The 16,136-nt window shown below is 40.5% G+C and overlaps 1 protein-coding gene across 18 annotated transcripts in view; it reads left to right on the top strand.

Annotated features, from left to right (window-relative positions):
- LOC5570922 (sodium/hydrogen exchanger 3) overlaps positions 1-16,136 on the top strand; it is a 306,524-nt gene that overhangs the window by 207,533 nt on the left and 82,855 nt on the right. For all 18 annotated transcript variants that reach the window (XM_021844917.1, XM_021844913.1, XM_021844919.1 and 15 more), the window contains 6 exons: positions 3,812-4,005; positions 5,214-5,334; positions 5,748-5,886; positions 10,930-11,147; positions 11,219-11,302; positions 11,370-11,578. In XM_021844917.1, coding sequence (XP_021700609.1) covers positions 3,812-4,005; positions 5,214-5,334; positions 5,748-5,886; positions 10,930-11,147; positions 11,219-11,302; positions 11,370-11,578 — 965 coding nt within the window. The remainder of the gene's footprint in view (positions 1-3,811; positions 4,006-5,213; positions 5,335-5,747; positions 5,887-10,929; positions 11,148-11,218; positions 11,303-11,369; positions 11,579-16,136) is intronic.

Here is a 16,136-nt window from a genome sequence, read left to right as displayed (position 1 = left end):
GAGAAAAAGTTCGCGAAAGAATCATGGCTTGGAGATCGAGTGCGGGAACAGATTCACGATTATGAATGAAAAGGCTACGCACATAAAGCAACTCAAGCGGAACTGGACTCAGTTGCCCGTAACCGGTTATGGTTCCTGCCATTGGGAGTAGTTCAACACCCCAGAAAACAAAAGGTTAGATTAATTTGGGATGCTAAAGCGACAGTTGGCTCGATCTCACTTAATTCCAAGCTATTGAAGGGGCCTGACTTGCTGACACCATTAGTCGCTGTGCTTAGTTCTTTCCGTCAATTTCCGGTGGCTGTGTGTGGAGACATCAGGGAGATGTTCCACCAAATCAAAATCAGAGAACAAGATCGTCTCTCCCAATGTTTTCTGTGGCGCGACAGGCCGTCCGACGATATCCAAATATTTGTCATGGATGTGGCAACGTTTGGATCCACGTGTTCACCCGTATCAGCCCAATTCGTGAAGAACCTGAACGCTGAAGAGCTATCGGATCAGTATCCACGAGCTGCGATTGCTATCACGAAACATCATTATGTGGACGATTATCTGGATAGCTTTAAAACGATCCAGGAAGCCGTAGAAGTTGTAAAGGAGGTGAAATACGTTCACTCCAGAGGAGGATTTGAACTTCGGAACTTTCTATCCAATTCCGGAGAGGTGCTGCAAGCTATCGGCGAAGAATCAGCCGACACAACGAAGAATCTAGCGTTGGAGAGAGGTGAGAACACGGAATCAGTATTAGGAATGAAATGGATACCCAGCGTTGATTGTTTCACGTACACGGTGAACATTCGAGAAGGCCTGCTTTTCATCCTTAATGATGGCCATGTTCCTACGAAGCGGGAAATACTCAAGGTCGTCATGAGCCTTTTCGATCCGCTAGGCCTTATTTCCTTTTTCCTTATCCATGGAAAAGTCCTTATCCAAGGAATTTGGGCTTCTGGAGCAGGTTGGGATGACAAAATCAACGAAATCCTTTTTCAACAATGGAGACAATGGATTAATTGCTTCGATCAGTTGGAAAAGCTAAGGATACCGCGATGTTACTTCTCTACACCGTATTCCAATAGCGAAAGTCGGTTGGAAGCTCATGTTTTTGTTGATGCAAGCGAAACGGCATACTGCTGTGTCGTATACTTCCGAATGGTGAATGGCAACGGCATTCAAGTAGCCCTAATCGGCTCGAAAAGTAAAGTAGCTCCCTTAAAAACCCTTTCGATTCCGCGGCTGGAGTTGAAGGCCGCAGTTCTTGGTACTCAATGTCTACTATCCGTTCAGAGCAATCATGAAATCCCGGTGCTTCAAAGATATTTGTGGACCGATTCAACTACGGTATTGGCGTGGATTCTGTCAGATCATCGTCGGTTCCAGAAGTTCGTTGCTGTGCGAGTGGGTGAAATTCTTACCTTAAGCGACCCTCAAGAGTGGCGATGGATCCCAACCAAAATCAACGTAGCTGACAAAGCCACAAAGTGGGGAAAAGGCCCCGAATTTCAAGCGGAGAGTGCATGGTTCCATGGCCCAGCATTCTTGCATCAAAGTGAAGACCATTGGCCTGAGCGCCGTCACAATGTTTCTACTCAAGAAGAGCTTCGACCCGTTCATACCCACTGGTCAGCAGTTTCGGTAATCGATGCAACAATGTTTAGCCGCTACGAAAAAATGCAACGAGTAATGGCTTACGTCCTGCGTTTCGTTGACAACCTGCAGAATAAACGTAGTGGTCGAACACTGCAGTTAGGCTTACTGATTCAGGACAAGTTGAAACGGGCTGAGGAAACACTGTGGAAAATAGCACAGCATGAAGTATTCCCAGAGGAAATCTCGGTTCTTTCTTCGACTCAAGGATCGCCGGATAAGCGACATGCTTGCGTGGCCAAGTCCAGTTCCATTTTCAAAGTATGGCCATATCTCGACGATCGCGGGATACTTCGGATGCGTAGCCGAATTGGCGCCGCAGAATTCGCACCAGTTGAGGCCAAATACCCTGCTGTCTTGCCACGTCAGCATCCAATTACCATGTTAATCGTCGATTGGTATCACCGTCGTTTTCGGCACGCAAACAGGGAAACAGTTGTGAACGAGATAAGGCAACGGTTTGAAGTTGCAAAGCTACGAAGTCTCGTAGAAAAAATAGCTAAGGAATGCGCCTTGTGTCGAGTGAAGCAAGCTTACCCAAAGCCACCACCAATGGCTCCACTCCCGCCGGCTCGTCTCCGAGCGTTTGTCCGACCGTTTACATATGTTGGAGTAGATTACTTTGGACCAGTTCTCGTCAGGCTTGGGAGAAGCCAGGTGAAACGGTGGGTTGCAGTATTCACATGTCTCACAATTCGTGCGGTGCATATCGAGCTAGTGCACAGTCTATCCACCGAGTCGTGCATTATGGCGGTTCGCAGATTTGTTGCTTGGCGTGGTCCCCCAGCTGAAATCTATAGCGACAATGGGACGTGCTTCCAGGGAGCAAGTAGAGACTTGGAGGAACAACGCAACATGAACGAAGCATTAGCGTCGATTTTTTACGAGTGCCCAGACAAAGTGGCTGTTCATTCCACCGGCTGCGCCCCACATGGGTGGTGCCTGGGAGCGACTCGTACGATCGGTGAAGGTCGCCATTGGAGCAGTAGCAGAAGCCCCTCGAAAGCCAGACGATGAGACTCTGGAAACTATTTTGGTCGAAGCAGAGTTCATGATAAACTCAAGACCCTTCACCTATATTCCTCTTGAGTCGGCAGATCAAGAATCGCTCACGCCCAATCACTTCTTGTTAGGTAACTCGAGCGGTCTGAAGGTTCTACCATCCAAGCCGATACTTCAAAAGGGAGCTCTACGGAGTAACTGGAAGTTGGCACAATCGATATGCGACGAATTCTGGCGAAGATGGGTTAAGGAATACGCACCGATCATCGCACGTCGGAACAAATGGTTTGCAGAAGTGCGAGACCTGAAAGTTGGAGATCTGGTTTTGATGGTTGGTGGAACAGCGCGTAGCCAGTGGATTCGTGGACGCGTAGAGAAGACTATGCCCGGGAGAGATGGGCGAGTCCGCCAAGCACTAGTACGCACTGCATTCGGAGTCTTCAGGCGACCTGCAGTTAAGCTGGCGATACTAGACATCGTGGAAAGTGGTGAACCGGAAAGTGTGCAAGAATCAGGAAGACATTCTGGTTCACGGGTGGGGGGATGTCACGATGGGAACCCTGCCTCATCGTCTTCGGAGTAAAATCATGGTACGATGACCAGTTGTTCAACTGACCGCCGCACACTGTGGTGTGTGTTCCCATCGGGACACTCCATTATCAAAGTTTCCCCGAAACAGAAACCGACTTTCGATTTTATGAAAAATTATATATCCATTCAAAATAAATCTTTCAGCTATCTATCAACTGCAATCGATAACTAGGATGCCAGTACTTGTTTTGAAAAAAAAATAAACATCTTTGAAACAACATGCATAAAATTGTTGTGTTATGATTCATTACGCAACTCAAAACAGTTGCTTAATGAGAAAGCGTTGTGTAATGACTATTCCCGCACTGCATACTTCAGTGGAGGAAAGTAGGCCGTTTCATGACAGATCGCCCTGATGAAAAACAGCCTATTACGATGAAAAATTGCAAAAAAATATTTTCAATTTCGCGAAGAAGATGTTCCAACACTATATCTGTTGAAAGGTAGCTGCCAAATTCTTGGAAAATTTTTCGTTAATAACGATTTCAGACACACCGTGTAACTCGCCGTGTAATCAAATCAGATTTGTATCATAACTTTCCGGTACTTTATTTCCGCTTCCGTTGCGTAGGTGTTTCGCTTTGGGCGTGTGGACTGACCGGCATTTTCGGAGTGGATCTGCCATTTTTACACGTATTCCTGTTTTCGTCGCTGATTTCCGCCGTCGATCCGGTGGCGGTTCTGGCCGTGTTTGAGGAAATTCACGTCAACGAAGTGCTGTACATCGTCGTGTTTGGCGAATCGTTACTAAACGATGCTGTCACGGTAAGTCGGGACCGGTCAATCACTATTAGATTTTAGCCGGCACTGTGTGATGAGCGATGTTACGGGGTAGAGTGAAGTTATAATCAGACGTGCTGTCAGTTTCCTAACTACATGCGTCACTGCTGATTGAGCGGTTGATTAATTTAAAAAGCGGCCCACTGCAGTTATTTGCGTAACAAGGACGTAATATGTAAAACAATTGACAGTTTTAGCATCAGGTTTTGTGTGGGATCCTTCATCAATTCTGTTTGCCGATTTCTTTTTTTTTTCAATTTTGTATTTTAATGTTCCAAATTCCACATCTAGCACATCATTTACTACACATTAACCTTTGCGTATCCAACATCTGTTTTTGATGATCCCCAAATCTTCAATCGGCTGTCTAAAAATCGTTTGTAAACTGAAAGTAAATGGCATCCGATATGGTGCATTATGGAACCGGCGCATCTAACGATTCCGGATTTATTCCAGATTCCATTGGGGTCAATACCTGCTGAAATACAATGTTCAAAATATATGTCTAAAATATTGCATAAGTTTTCTTAACAAAAGAAACATCGTATTTCGGCAGGTTTTGACACCAAAGAAATCCGAAGTAACTCCGAATTCGTTAGATGAAGCGGTTTCACAATGTGACCTTGCAAATTGGTACAACATAATATGCCATTTAATTTGAAAAAATCAGTTGGAAAACAGTTTTCCATAGCTGATTAAAAATTTGGAAATTAAAAATAAAATAGACGTTGAGGACGCAAAGATTAGCAGGGGCAGAAGTCGTGATGATAGGCAACGACATCTCGTTCATAAATATGCCTGTTTAGCGTCTAATAGCTTAATTTATAGCACTATTCACCTGTATGCCACCAAGACCGCATCAGTAGCATCTCTCGTCACTCAATCGTACATTTCAGCATCATACCTAAACGCAACACAATAAGGTGGCGTTCATTTATTATGTAACGCTAAAATTGGAAAATTTTGACTCCCTCCCTCCTCCGTTATGCTTTTTGTATAAACATTTTCAAAATATTGTTTGAATCGTAAAGCTTAAGCCTACCCCCCACCCCCTTTTGGAGCGTTACGTAATTTGTGGCCGGCGCCCAATGGCTGACAGTTAGTTTGATGTCACACTCTCACGTCTCTAATTTATCTATTTATTTTCCGTACTCATCTCCGTCACCAACCTGTACCAACGACTTCCGGAACAGGTTGTGATGTATCACATGTTCGAGTCATACAATGAGATTGGCGCCAGCAATATCCAGGTGGTGGATATCGTTTCGGGTGTTGCGTCGTTCTTTGTGGTTGCCCTCGGTGGCACCATCATCGGTAAGTTGATTCCTTCCACGAATGTGGCCAGGATATGGTTAGGGGGTTGATACATATTAGAGTGATACAAAATTTCGTTCGCTCTACATCGGCCATTTGATTCTAGGTCAAATTAAAAAAGCGCTCTCAAAATTTAAGATCGTTTGGATCATTTGGATTGAAACTGAAACTACACTAGCCCTTGAAGAAGAATTTTTATAGGAATTATTATGGAAAAAGCAAGTAATTCATTCAATCAAATATTGTGTTTAAAGACCTTATGCAGCCTCAGATTTCATCTAAATTAGCTTAAATAGTGCACTCAGAATTCGTCCTAGAATCGAATGAGCGATGAGAAGCAAAAACGATGTTTTGAACCACCCTAATACATAAACATATATCACACATAATAATCGTATCATTTGTAAACACAGGTGTAATCTGGGGCTTCCTTACCGGGTTGGTGACACGATTCACCGACCACGTACGAGTCATCGAGCCTATCTTCATCTTTGTGATGGCCTACCTGGCGTATCTGAATGCTGAAATCTTCCACATGAGCGGCATCCTGGCGTAAGTATTGTTGAATCTTTAATAACTAGTAAGGTATTTATCCTCGGTAAATTTTGAATAATATTGTTGAAGAAATTCATTTAACATATTATTTTTGAAATATAGTATTGCTAGATTAACTCATTTCAAATTTTAAAAGAAAAAGCATATTTTTGTTGCGTGATTAATTGTCAGTCGAACACACTCCACCCATTGAGTTTTAGGCCAACCCTAAAAAATAGCATTATGAAGAAAAATAGTTCAAATTATCCGTATGAAATTCTAAGTTATAATGAGAGTCATTGTTTCAAAGCAACGTCAAAATATTCTTGACTGTTTCATAATTATAGCAATAGACAAAATAACAATAGAAAACAGGAATTGACAATGCTACCAAATAATCAAGTATAAAAAGGCCTATTTTTAAACATTTAAATAAAGGGGGTTAGAAGCTATAAGGCGTAAGTGTAAAAATCTGCATCTGAGAAAAACAAGTTGAAATTTTTTTCAACAATTATTCTTTCCATACTAATTGGAAATTTCCATTTCCATACAAATGAGAGCCAAAAACAAGCCAATTTTCTACGGATTATGTTATTCGTCCTGTTGAACATATGCCATAAAATATTTTTTCATGAGTTTCTGCATTGTTATCTACAAAGATTTCTTAATGAAGTCTTAAAGAAATTCCTTTCGAGAATTCTTCAATGAATTGCTATATGTATTGACTTTTCCCGGGAAATTCTTCAAATATTCTTCTTTGATTTTTCCCCATGATCTTCTATGAATTCCTCTTGTAAAAAAAAGAAGAAAAAAATTAGAATGTTGCAATGAGATTCTATCAAGAGGAGTTGTGTTAAAAGAGGAAATGAAAATATTTCTATTCAATATTCTAAAGACTGGACTCGGAGAATATGATACATAGATAATACATGATACACGATACAAAAACTATCAACAAAAAATCATTTTAAGGTGATTATAGAACGAAGCCAAACCTCAAATTTTCAAGAGCACAAGACTTGAGATCCAAACAGCGCCTCGCGTAGAAAATTTATCCCATTGGTCACCACCAGCAAGCAAGTAGTTTGATTGATTTTCAACGCGAACTGTTGTAAGATTCTCTACTCTTGTGCACTTGAAAATTCGAAATTTGTCTTCCTTTTATAATCACCTTAAATCAAATACTTCAAAAATTTTCAGGGATTAATTAACTATATTGTGTGGGAAATGAATCTTAATCCATCCACTTTGTACAAAACGCCTACTATGTGTACATATTTTGAGCCTATACGGTTTCGGTCCTATGTTAAGTTTTGGCATAACTTATTTATTGAATTTCCTCCTCCAAACTGAATGCTCGTATATTTCTCTTTACACTGCTCATAAGATCTTGGGCGAGGCTTTGCCCATCCTTCTTACACAATTTCTCCCAGTTTTTCTTCAAACCTTCATCGGTTTTAAATGTTTTTTTTTGCTTTTCTTCAACTTCTTTTTCATTATCGCCCAAAATTTTTCGACCGGACAAAGATCTGGTGTATTTGGTGGTTTCACCTCTTTCGGGACTACATTAAAGCCCTTCACTTCGCACCAATCCATTACAGGCTTTGCGTAATGGCACGAATCGAGATCCAGCCAGAATAGCGTGGGACTATGGTGAGAGCAGAGCTTCCTCTGCTCTCACCATAGTCCTACGCAGCAAGCGTTTCTGCAAGCATTCCTCTCTATAAATCTGCCCGTTTATGGTGCTGGTTGTATTGACAATTCGAGTGGCAATTAAAAGTTTGGCAGTCCAAACTTCTGCGAAGTTCGGCGTCGGCATTCTAATTCAGTGCATCGCCGACGCATAAAGAATGCCTTTGTCGGCGTAGCACTTCGTTAGAATGCGGACGCCGAACTTCGGCGAACTTTTGTTGGTGATATTTCATTTCTCTTATGAACTTCGGTCTAAAGTTAATCTGAATGCACAATAACGAACGGCTTGCTGTACCGTCCGCACTCGCAGATCGCCTGCCACAACAGGTACTTCTTCGCGATTTTGTACATCGTTCTCTTCCAGAAACTCCATGCGGGACGTACCGACAAAAAACTCGTCATCCTTGATGGCTGTCTTGACCATCCACTCACGGTAAAGATTCCGCGCACGCGATTTGGTCACCGTGTTTTGCTTGTCAGTCCAGTTCTGCTGATCTGCTGGACGAATCACTTCAACGAAATGACCTTTTTGGCCACGTCTCGGGCGGAAATATTCGGGTTATTCTTAAAGTACTGCCTTATCTTCCGTGCCTTCTCTGGGTATTCTGTTTTCGGCTGCTTTCAGCGTGCCGCTCAATGGTCTTCGTCTCCTGGAACATCTTCACAACACGGTACACGGTGAAATGCCTTTTGTCGATCCATCTATGCGACTGACCAGGATTATTGATCACCGCGCCCAAGATTTGCTGGCGTAGCTCTTCTTGTTTCAAATGCATCTTGAAAACTACTCGACCGTTCGCGATAATAAACATAACACGCACACATAAACATAACACTCTAAACTAGTATTGCTCAAAATTTCATCAATTTTTACCAACGCGATAAAAAGTTAGACCCAAAACAAAGTGTCGCATTTTTCCGAGTCCAATCTTTAATAGCCCGCTACATCAAGTTCCTGCACACTTAAATTATTTAACGGATTCCTGTGAAATCTCAACAGCTGAACGGTACGGTAAAATAAATTAACGGAGTACGGTAAATTTTCACAGTATTGGGTAAAAATTCTCCGGAATCTGTAAAATTCCGACGAAAGTACGGTGTTTTATTTCACCGAACTGTTCAGCTGTTGAGATTACGGAGAAATTCACCGTAAGAGCTTAGTGTGTGTGTGTATCAAGTATCAAGTATCCTGTTCTTTTTTAATTGAATTTTTTTTCTGGTGATCCATGATGAAAATTCTGGAGAAATTTATTGTTAGGGAAAAGGCAATCATACGGGAATTTCTCAGATATCTCTTAAAAAATTCCTCAAAGGATTCCTGTGAGAATTCCTCTTGAGATTGCATTAGAAATCCTGCAAGCGATAGCTTCTTGAAACATCCAAAATATTTCTCCAGAGAATATATACACAAAAGTTCTACACAATGTTTTTAGAAATTCTTTTCCTTATACTTTTATGTACTTCTCCGGGAATTTGGCTAAAACCCTTTCAACAAATTGGTCTGAAATTACTCCAAGTATTACCCTAGATTATCTATGAAAAAATTCTTCAAAAATTTCTCCATATATTATTTTAGATTTTTTTTTGACGTGCGAATGTTTTCAAAATCTTTCACAAAATGGTTTTGCGCCTTTTTTTTTCAATGATTCTTCTAAGGAAATCTATCTTTTCCTATCTATCTATATAAATAAAAATGTAATGGTGTTTGTATATCACGAAATGGCATCCGAACGGGTTAACGGATTTGCACGATTTTTTCACTGTTGTATTCACATAGGGTTCCGATGTGTTCGTTTGAGAAACCAGTTTTGAAAAGTATCCGGATTAGTTGGAAACCCCGGGGAAGACTTATCTGTCAATTTGTATGGGATAGCGCATGCCATTTTTCAACAGCCTACTTGATGGCAAGACGAAGTTTGCCGGGACCACTAGTATATAAATAAAAATGAAATGGTGTTTGTATGTCACGAAATGGCGTCAACAGATTCACAAGATTTTTTCCTTATTGCCTTCGTTAAGGGCTGCAACGTACGTAGAAAAAGTTTAGGAAAGTCTCCGGGATTGTCAGAAAAACAAGTTAAAACAATTTTGTATGGAAGATAGTGTAAAGTGCCGGGGTCACTAGTCTTCAATATTTTTCCTAAACGCCCCCTTAAACTTCTCCAAGGGTTCATGCATGGAATATTATTTAACGACTTTTTAGAAGTTTTTCCAAGAATATTTCCAAGAGATTCTCCAGAGACTCTATTTGGAAAATACCTTGAACTTTAGGCCGCGGTTTATTTTTCATAATCCCTCTAAACCGAAAACTCGTGTGCTCTTTTAAATTCAAATCACGTGAAATGGGAAATCTAGAATTCTGAGCAAAAATATTAAGATTTAGAGCTGTCGCAAGCAACTTTCAAGTTATGAAATATGATCTTTAGTAAAGTCTTCATAATTTTGTTATTTTCTATCCAATTTTGAAGCTTTTAGCATCATTCTCTTCAAACTCGTGAGAGCACACTTTTGCAATGCTGGACGGGTAGGATATTATCGCACGTCTCTTTCCTCCGGCAAATCGGCTTGGGCGATAGGCTTATGATTACCGCCGTGACCGATAATTTCTCTCCCTAGGTGTTACTCGTACTTCAGGCGGCACCTCGATGAAGTAGGGATAGGAGTTACTAGACAAGAGACTAAGTACCTGCAGGTACGCAATGTCCAGTCATTTAGCACCCAATATTCTACCACCCATGAACTATTCCTACATTATTCATTGAACAATTCTTCCATTGATCTATTAAGCAAGTCCTCGAAAGGACTCCAGTAGGTTCCAGTTGCATTTTCTTTTTGAGTCTATACAGGTATTCATAAATGTCTTCACATAAACCAATGCTTCCACTAATAAAATCTACAGGTTTCCTCTCGATTTTGCTGTCGAAAAATGTTTTAACCTAACAAGTGTTCAAACATATTCATTGCATCCGATCTAAGAGAATGTTCTAGTCATTATATGAAATTCGAATTATCATTTCATGAATTAAGTTATTAAAAAGGCAACAATATCTGGACAAACATTTCAAAAGGGCACATCGACATTGGTAAACATTGGCTTTGCAAGACGCTGTTGAGCCCAATTCAACTCGATCACGCTCACCAATACCACTATCAGGAAGAGCTAACGCCAATCTTTCTGATAGTGGTGTTAGTTTGCGTGGGCGGGCTAAGAAGGGCTCAACAGCAACGTTTCTAAAAAAAGGCTCAAGACCTCTTGGGCCCTTTTCAAATGTTTGTCCAGATATTTCTTTGACGAGAAAAGAAAATACAACTTCATACTATTTCTTTGTACAATTACAAAATTTTTACGATCTTTCTACTCCATTACAGCATCACCTTCTGCGGCATCACGATGAAGAACTACGTCGAGCAGAACGTGTCGCACAAATCGCACACGACCATCAAATACGCACTGAAAATGCTGTCCTCGTCAGCCGAAACGATCATCTTCATGTTCCTGGGCGTGGCCACCGTCAACAATCGGCACATCTGGAATACCTGGTTCGTCATATTGACAATAGTGTTCTGTTCTGTTTTTAGAATCATAGGTAAGGTTGTCAAGTTTGTTTTGTCGGAAAATGAATTTCAAATGATCAGTCTATATCTTTGTTTTCGCCAGGTGTATTAATATTATCAGCGATGGCAAATCGTTTTAGGATACATAAATTATCTAAAGTAGATCAATTTGTTATGTCTTACGGAGGTAAGTTCGATTGGTGATAATTACGTTAGATTGACTACTGAAACTGTTTTTTTTTTCCAAACGCAAGGCCTTCGAGGTGCTGTGGCATTTGCTTTAGTGTTACTGGTTTCTACGGACCACATTCCGCTGCAGCCGATGTTTGTGACGACCACGATTGCGGTCATCTACTTTACAGTATTCCTGCAAGGCATCACTATCAAACCACTAGTCAGGGTGTTGAACGTGAAGCGCGCCAACAAGCGGAAACCGACGATGAACGAGCGAATTCACGAGAGGGTGAGTTAACCAATTGATTAGAAAGTTTTGTGAGGAGAGGAGTAATTCTCGCTGAAAACAGGCCATAGAATTCAAATTTGCTGTCGCTGTTGACAGTAATATGCAAAAACTAGAAGAGAAATGTTACGGTTAAATAAGATTGGTGGACCCCGCAAAAACCAGCAAGCTTACAGTTTGTTGAAAAGACCATTTTGTGATAAAACTTAGGTATTTCTTCTCGTAATATGTTTAATATTTCCTTTGAAACAACTCAGGAAAATCAATGGCGTCGTATAGAACATAGGTTCCCAATCATTTTGATTTCACAACCCATTTTCCGATTAGCAATTTTCTCGTGATTCATCAGAAACAAAATTACGAATCAAAGAATCGTCAGATTGAGATTCTATTAGGGGTCGTTCATAATGTATGGCACGCTAATAGGAGGGAACATGGTTCAGTAAAGTGTGACAATTCATACAGTTTTCATAAAAAAGTGTGAAACAGGTGGGGAGGGGATTTCAACAATGATACTTATTTTTTGCATAACGCGTACTTAAGTTATTAACGCCGAAACATCATTTTTCAACATCATTGATCATATTTTAAAACCGGATTACATGTACTTAAAGGCAAAAATTATTATGAATTGAATCACGAGACATGAATTACCAAAAAACAAAAAATTACTGGGTAGACTTGATTCCACATTATTTTTACGGAGTCTAAAACAGTTGTATTTCGAAAACTTTTTTATACGAAAAGCAATGTCAAAGTTGGAAATCCATGAGATGAAAATACGAATAATATTTTAAAAGCATTTTTTAAATTCACTAAAATTAAATTTAACGAGTATTTTTTGAACGACATACAAAAATCTTTAGAACTTTGCGTATTTTTCCACTATTCGACCCAAATTTTCAGAACTTAGAGGTTTGAATAAATAAAATCCAACGCAAAACCTATAGGATTCTCTTATTTAAGATGCGTTTGCAAGGTACACAAAACAAATTTTGGGATCGTCCATTCGGCCAAACGGCCAACCTTTGGAAATATAATAGCATTTCTTGAAGATAAACTTCGTTTGTGATGGGAAGCGTTTCACAATTCCTCTATCAATCTATATGGAGAGCCTATATAGAGAGCAGTGCGGTGGATGTTCGATGGCATGAGTGAAGTGAAGATGAATAAGAAACCTGGAAAAAAGCGACAACGATGTCTCAATTCGTATACGGACAAGCAGGTCATGAAAAATATACTTGGGGACGCAACTCATTTTCATTCGTGGAGGATGAAGAGCTTCGACAGCAGTACATTGATGAGTAAAGCAGACGTATAGAACTTATTAGAGAGCAGTCTACAAAGTAATGTTGATGACATCTAGTTTATCGGCTCCGTTATGCCCTTGTTGGAGCTTGAACCTCTCAAAAAGAAATAATGAAAAAAAGATACGTGGAACGAAGTTCAAGAAAGGATTAGTTTGACGAAAAGTGCAAGAAGGCTTTGAAGGAGAAGAATGCAGTGCGGGCTGTAATGGTGTAGCATGATACGCATGATACGCAGCATGATACGTGCAACGATGCAGACTGAAGCGGAAACAGCAAACCCCTTGAAAGATTTCCATCTTGGGCGTTTGCCAGCTATCGCCTTGGCCTACGGCCAGGTTAAATTGTCGTATAATTCTTTTATTTCTTTGTTGAGGCTGCGCCGCCTCTGCTGCGATGTCCTGCTGGATTCAATTCCAACGCTTGTTTGTAGATTTCGTTTCCGCCCCGACGTAGAGTGTGACTGACCCACCCCCACTTTCGTTGTCGAATTTCGTTTTGTATCGGTTGCTGGTGGCACCGACGTTGGAGCTCAGCAATAGAGATCCAGTTGTGTGGCCAACATGCCCGAATTATATCCGTAGGCATCTGTTGATGAACACCTGCAGCCGTTGAGTGTTCTCCGCTGATACAAACCACGTTTCACTGGCGTATAACAGCACAGATTTGATATTGAAATTGAATATTCAAATTTGGTGCGTTGACTAATCTGACTATTCTTCCAAATATTTCTTAAGCTCGCAAAAGCAGCCCTCGCCTTCTTGATCCGTGCACCTATGTCGATCTTGTTACCGCCGCACACTGGGGCAGATGGCTGTTTACGACGGCCAAAACCTCTTTTTTTTTTCTTCTTAGCAATGGGGGGATAATCTGCTCAACAGACACCGGACCATGGTCCGGGAGTGTGGGGTTGGGGACCATTTACTACATGCAAGCAGTAAACAGGACTACACCCCGACCCACTAAACCAGGCCTGCCCAACGTACGGCCCGCGGGCATCCGGCCCGCCACTCCATTTTGTACGGCCCGCGAAGAACTTGAAGATTCTTCTTATATCTGGCCCCTTCACTACTCTAGAAACTCTAGAACTAGATATTTGAACGTTTCAAGGCTGATTATTCAAAAGTTAGTTTTTTTTTTCTATTTTGTTTTGAGATATTATTTTGTAGATTCTCTTCATACACGGTTTTTTGCGTGATTTCTTAAATTGTGTAAAATGTTCCAATTGAAAAAATTCTAAATTTTATGATGACTAAAAATGTACGAGGAATCTCGCCAATAACATTCTTCACTATTATATGGACAAATTTGAATGTATATCAAGTCCGAACAAAAGTCGAGCATGAATTTTATACATAAGAAAGATTATAACCAATATTAGGCAGATTCAGACGCTGGTTAATAGCTTTTAAATTTTAATACAGCATTCTCAGATAAATATTACGGACAACTTAGGCAGGATTCTCACAAAAAGCAATTTTCTCACAGAACCCTAGTAGAATTTTACAGAACGATAGCAATGACTATCACCAAATACTGGATATAAGTATCAAAATTGGCTTGAGCTATCCTTAATGATTTTTTTTTACAGAACTTTGAGTAGGACAGAATTTTACAGATTCTAGATCAGGATCTTATAATAATTTTAGAGTGGGGTTCTGTAGAATATTAAGGACAATTGTCACAGAATCCTGGATTATCGTAAAATTCAGGGCTTAAATCTTATCAAACTGTGGTCAGGGCTTCCAAACAATACTAGATGAAATTCTGGCATAATCATACGAAAGATTACGAAAGATTTCTAAGAAAGTTTTTTTTTATAAAATGCTGAACAACATTCTCACAGAATTGTAAGAATTTCTAAAAGAATCCTTTGCTGGGCTTAGGCGTGATCATAGGCACAATTGTCACAGATTTATCGAGATTATTATCAAAGCACATACTATTTATATTTCCGAAAAAAAATTAATCCCACCAGATTTTTTGAAATTTCTGTACTAAAACCAGTTTGACCCGCCGCAGAATACTGTTTCTGAGTTTTGGCCCGCGGTTCAAAAAGGTTGGGCAGGCCTGCGTCTCTCCGGGCCCACCAAGAAGGCATTGCTTCGGAGAGGGGCTATTGCACATCGTAACCTCCGTAACGATCCTGTAGGCACCGCCCCACGGATTCGCGTTGGCACTCTGACAGAGTCCCTCAAAGCAGGCCTTTTTGCTTGCCCTTATCTCGGACTTCAGCGCGACTTTGGCAGCGGTGAACACCACCCGTCGTTCTTCACGCTTCTCCTCGGCCAAAACTTCTAGTACTCTGGATATGCGTCCTAGAGGTTCAGTGTCTTCGACAAAGTATTTTGGAATATTTTTTACTACATTTTGACTCATTCAGATTTGATCTAGATTAGTTTTATCTTAGCGTCCTAGCAAAAAACTTTCTTCTGAAAAGTTGTTCATTGAGGAATTTTGGATATATCTTCCCAAGACACTTACACTATATCACTGACGTGGGTGACGCTGTATGACACTTTAGTGAAAAAACGAAAAAATCGATTTTGACCGTTTCTTTTTTTCATATAAAAAATGAATAAAAATGTTATGCCATCGAGTATTTAAAACTTAACAACAAAAAAGCTAAACTACTACAACTAATTTACAAGCAAAATTTTGATATTTAATGATACTTTTAGTAAACACAGTCCAAAAATAGTGTTTTACCAAATCCTGGATAACCGGCATGAACCGGCAGATGACAGTAGCTAATTTTTTGCCCGCGACTAGTCAAGAACATAAGTTTCATTGTCGTGAAAAAACAAAGTGGAGACGAGTGGGGCTTTTTTGCTAGAATAATTTTGGGACCAAAAAAGGCAGTTATATCAGTATGTGATTAAATGATATATGTCATTGAATCTGCTTTCATATCTAAAAAACATACAGATTAAGAAAACAAAACTCTATTGGCCAACGGACTTCGCTCAGTCCTAGGATTTCGAGCTTCATGCGACACGCCTCGTTGGCGAGTTGTGCCAGTTTACCCTGCTGGGCTAGGGTTAGTACGTTCTATGTTCCAATTCGTGTCCGTTGTTTCGCGCTAAAAGTCGTTGCCGTTTAATCAGTTCGTAATCTTTCTCTATCGGTTCCTTGAACATATTTTGAAGTTTCGGGGACAGTAGGTTGTTAGCCTAAGGTTCCCTATCCGCCGTAATGGGGCAGCCATCTAAGGTGTAGCTTCCGGGGAAGAGCATTTTTCATTCAGCCGCTGG

Source organism: Aedes aegypti, chromosome 2 (assembly GCF_002204515.2).
Source record: "Aedes aegypti strain LVP_AGWG chromosome 2, AaegL5.0 Primary Assembly, whole genome shotgun sequence".
Classification (NCBI taxonomy): Eukaryota; Metazoa; Arthropoda; class Insecta; order Diptera; family Culicidae; genus Aedes; species Aedes aegypti.
The sequence above is the reverse complement of the archived record's forward strand: the minus strand, read 5'-3'. Positions and strand labels throughout refer to the sequence as shown.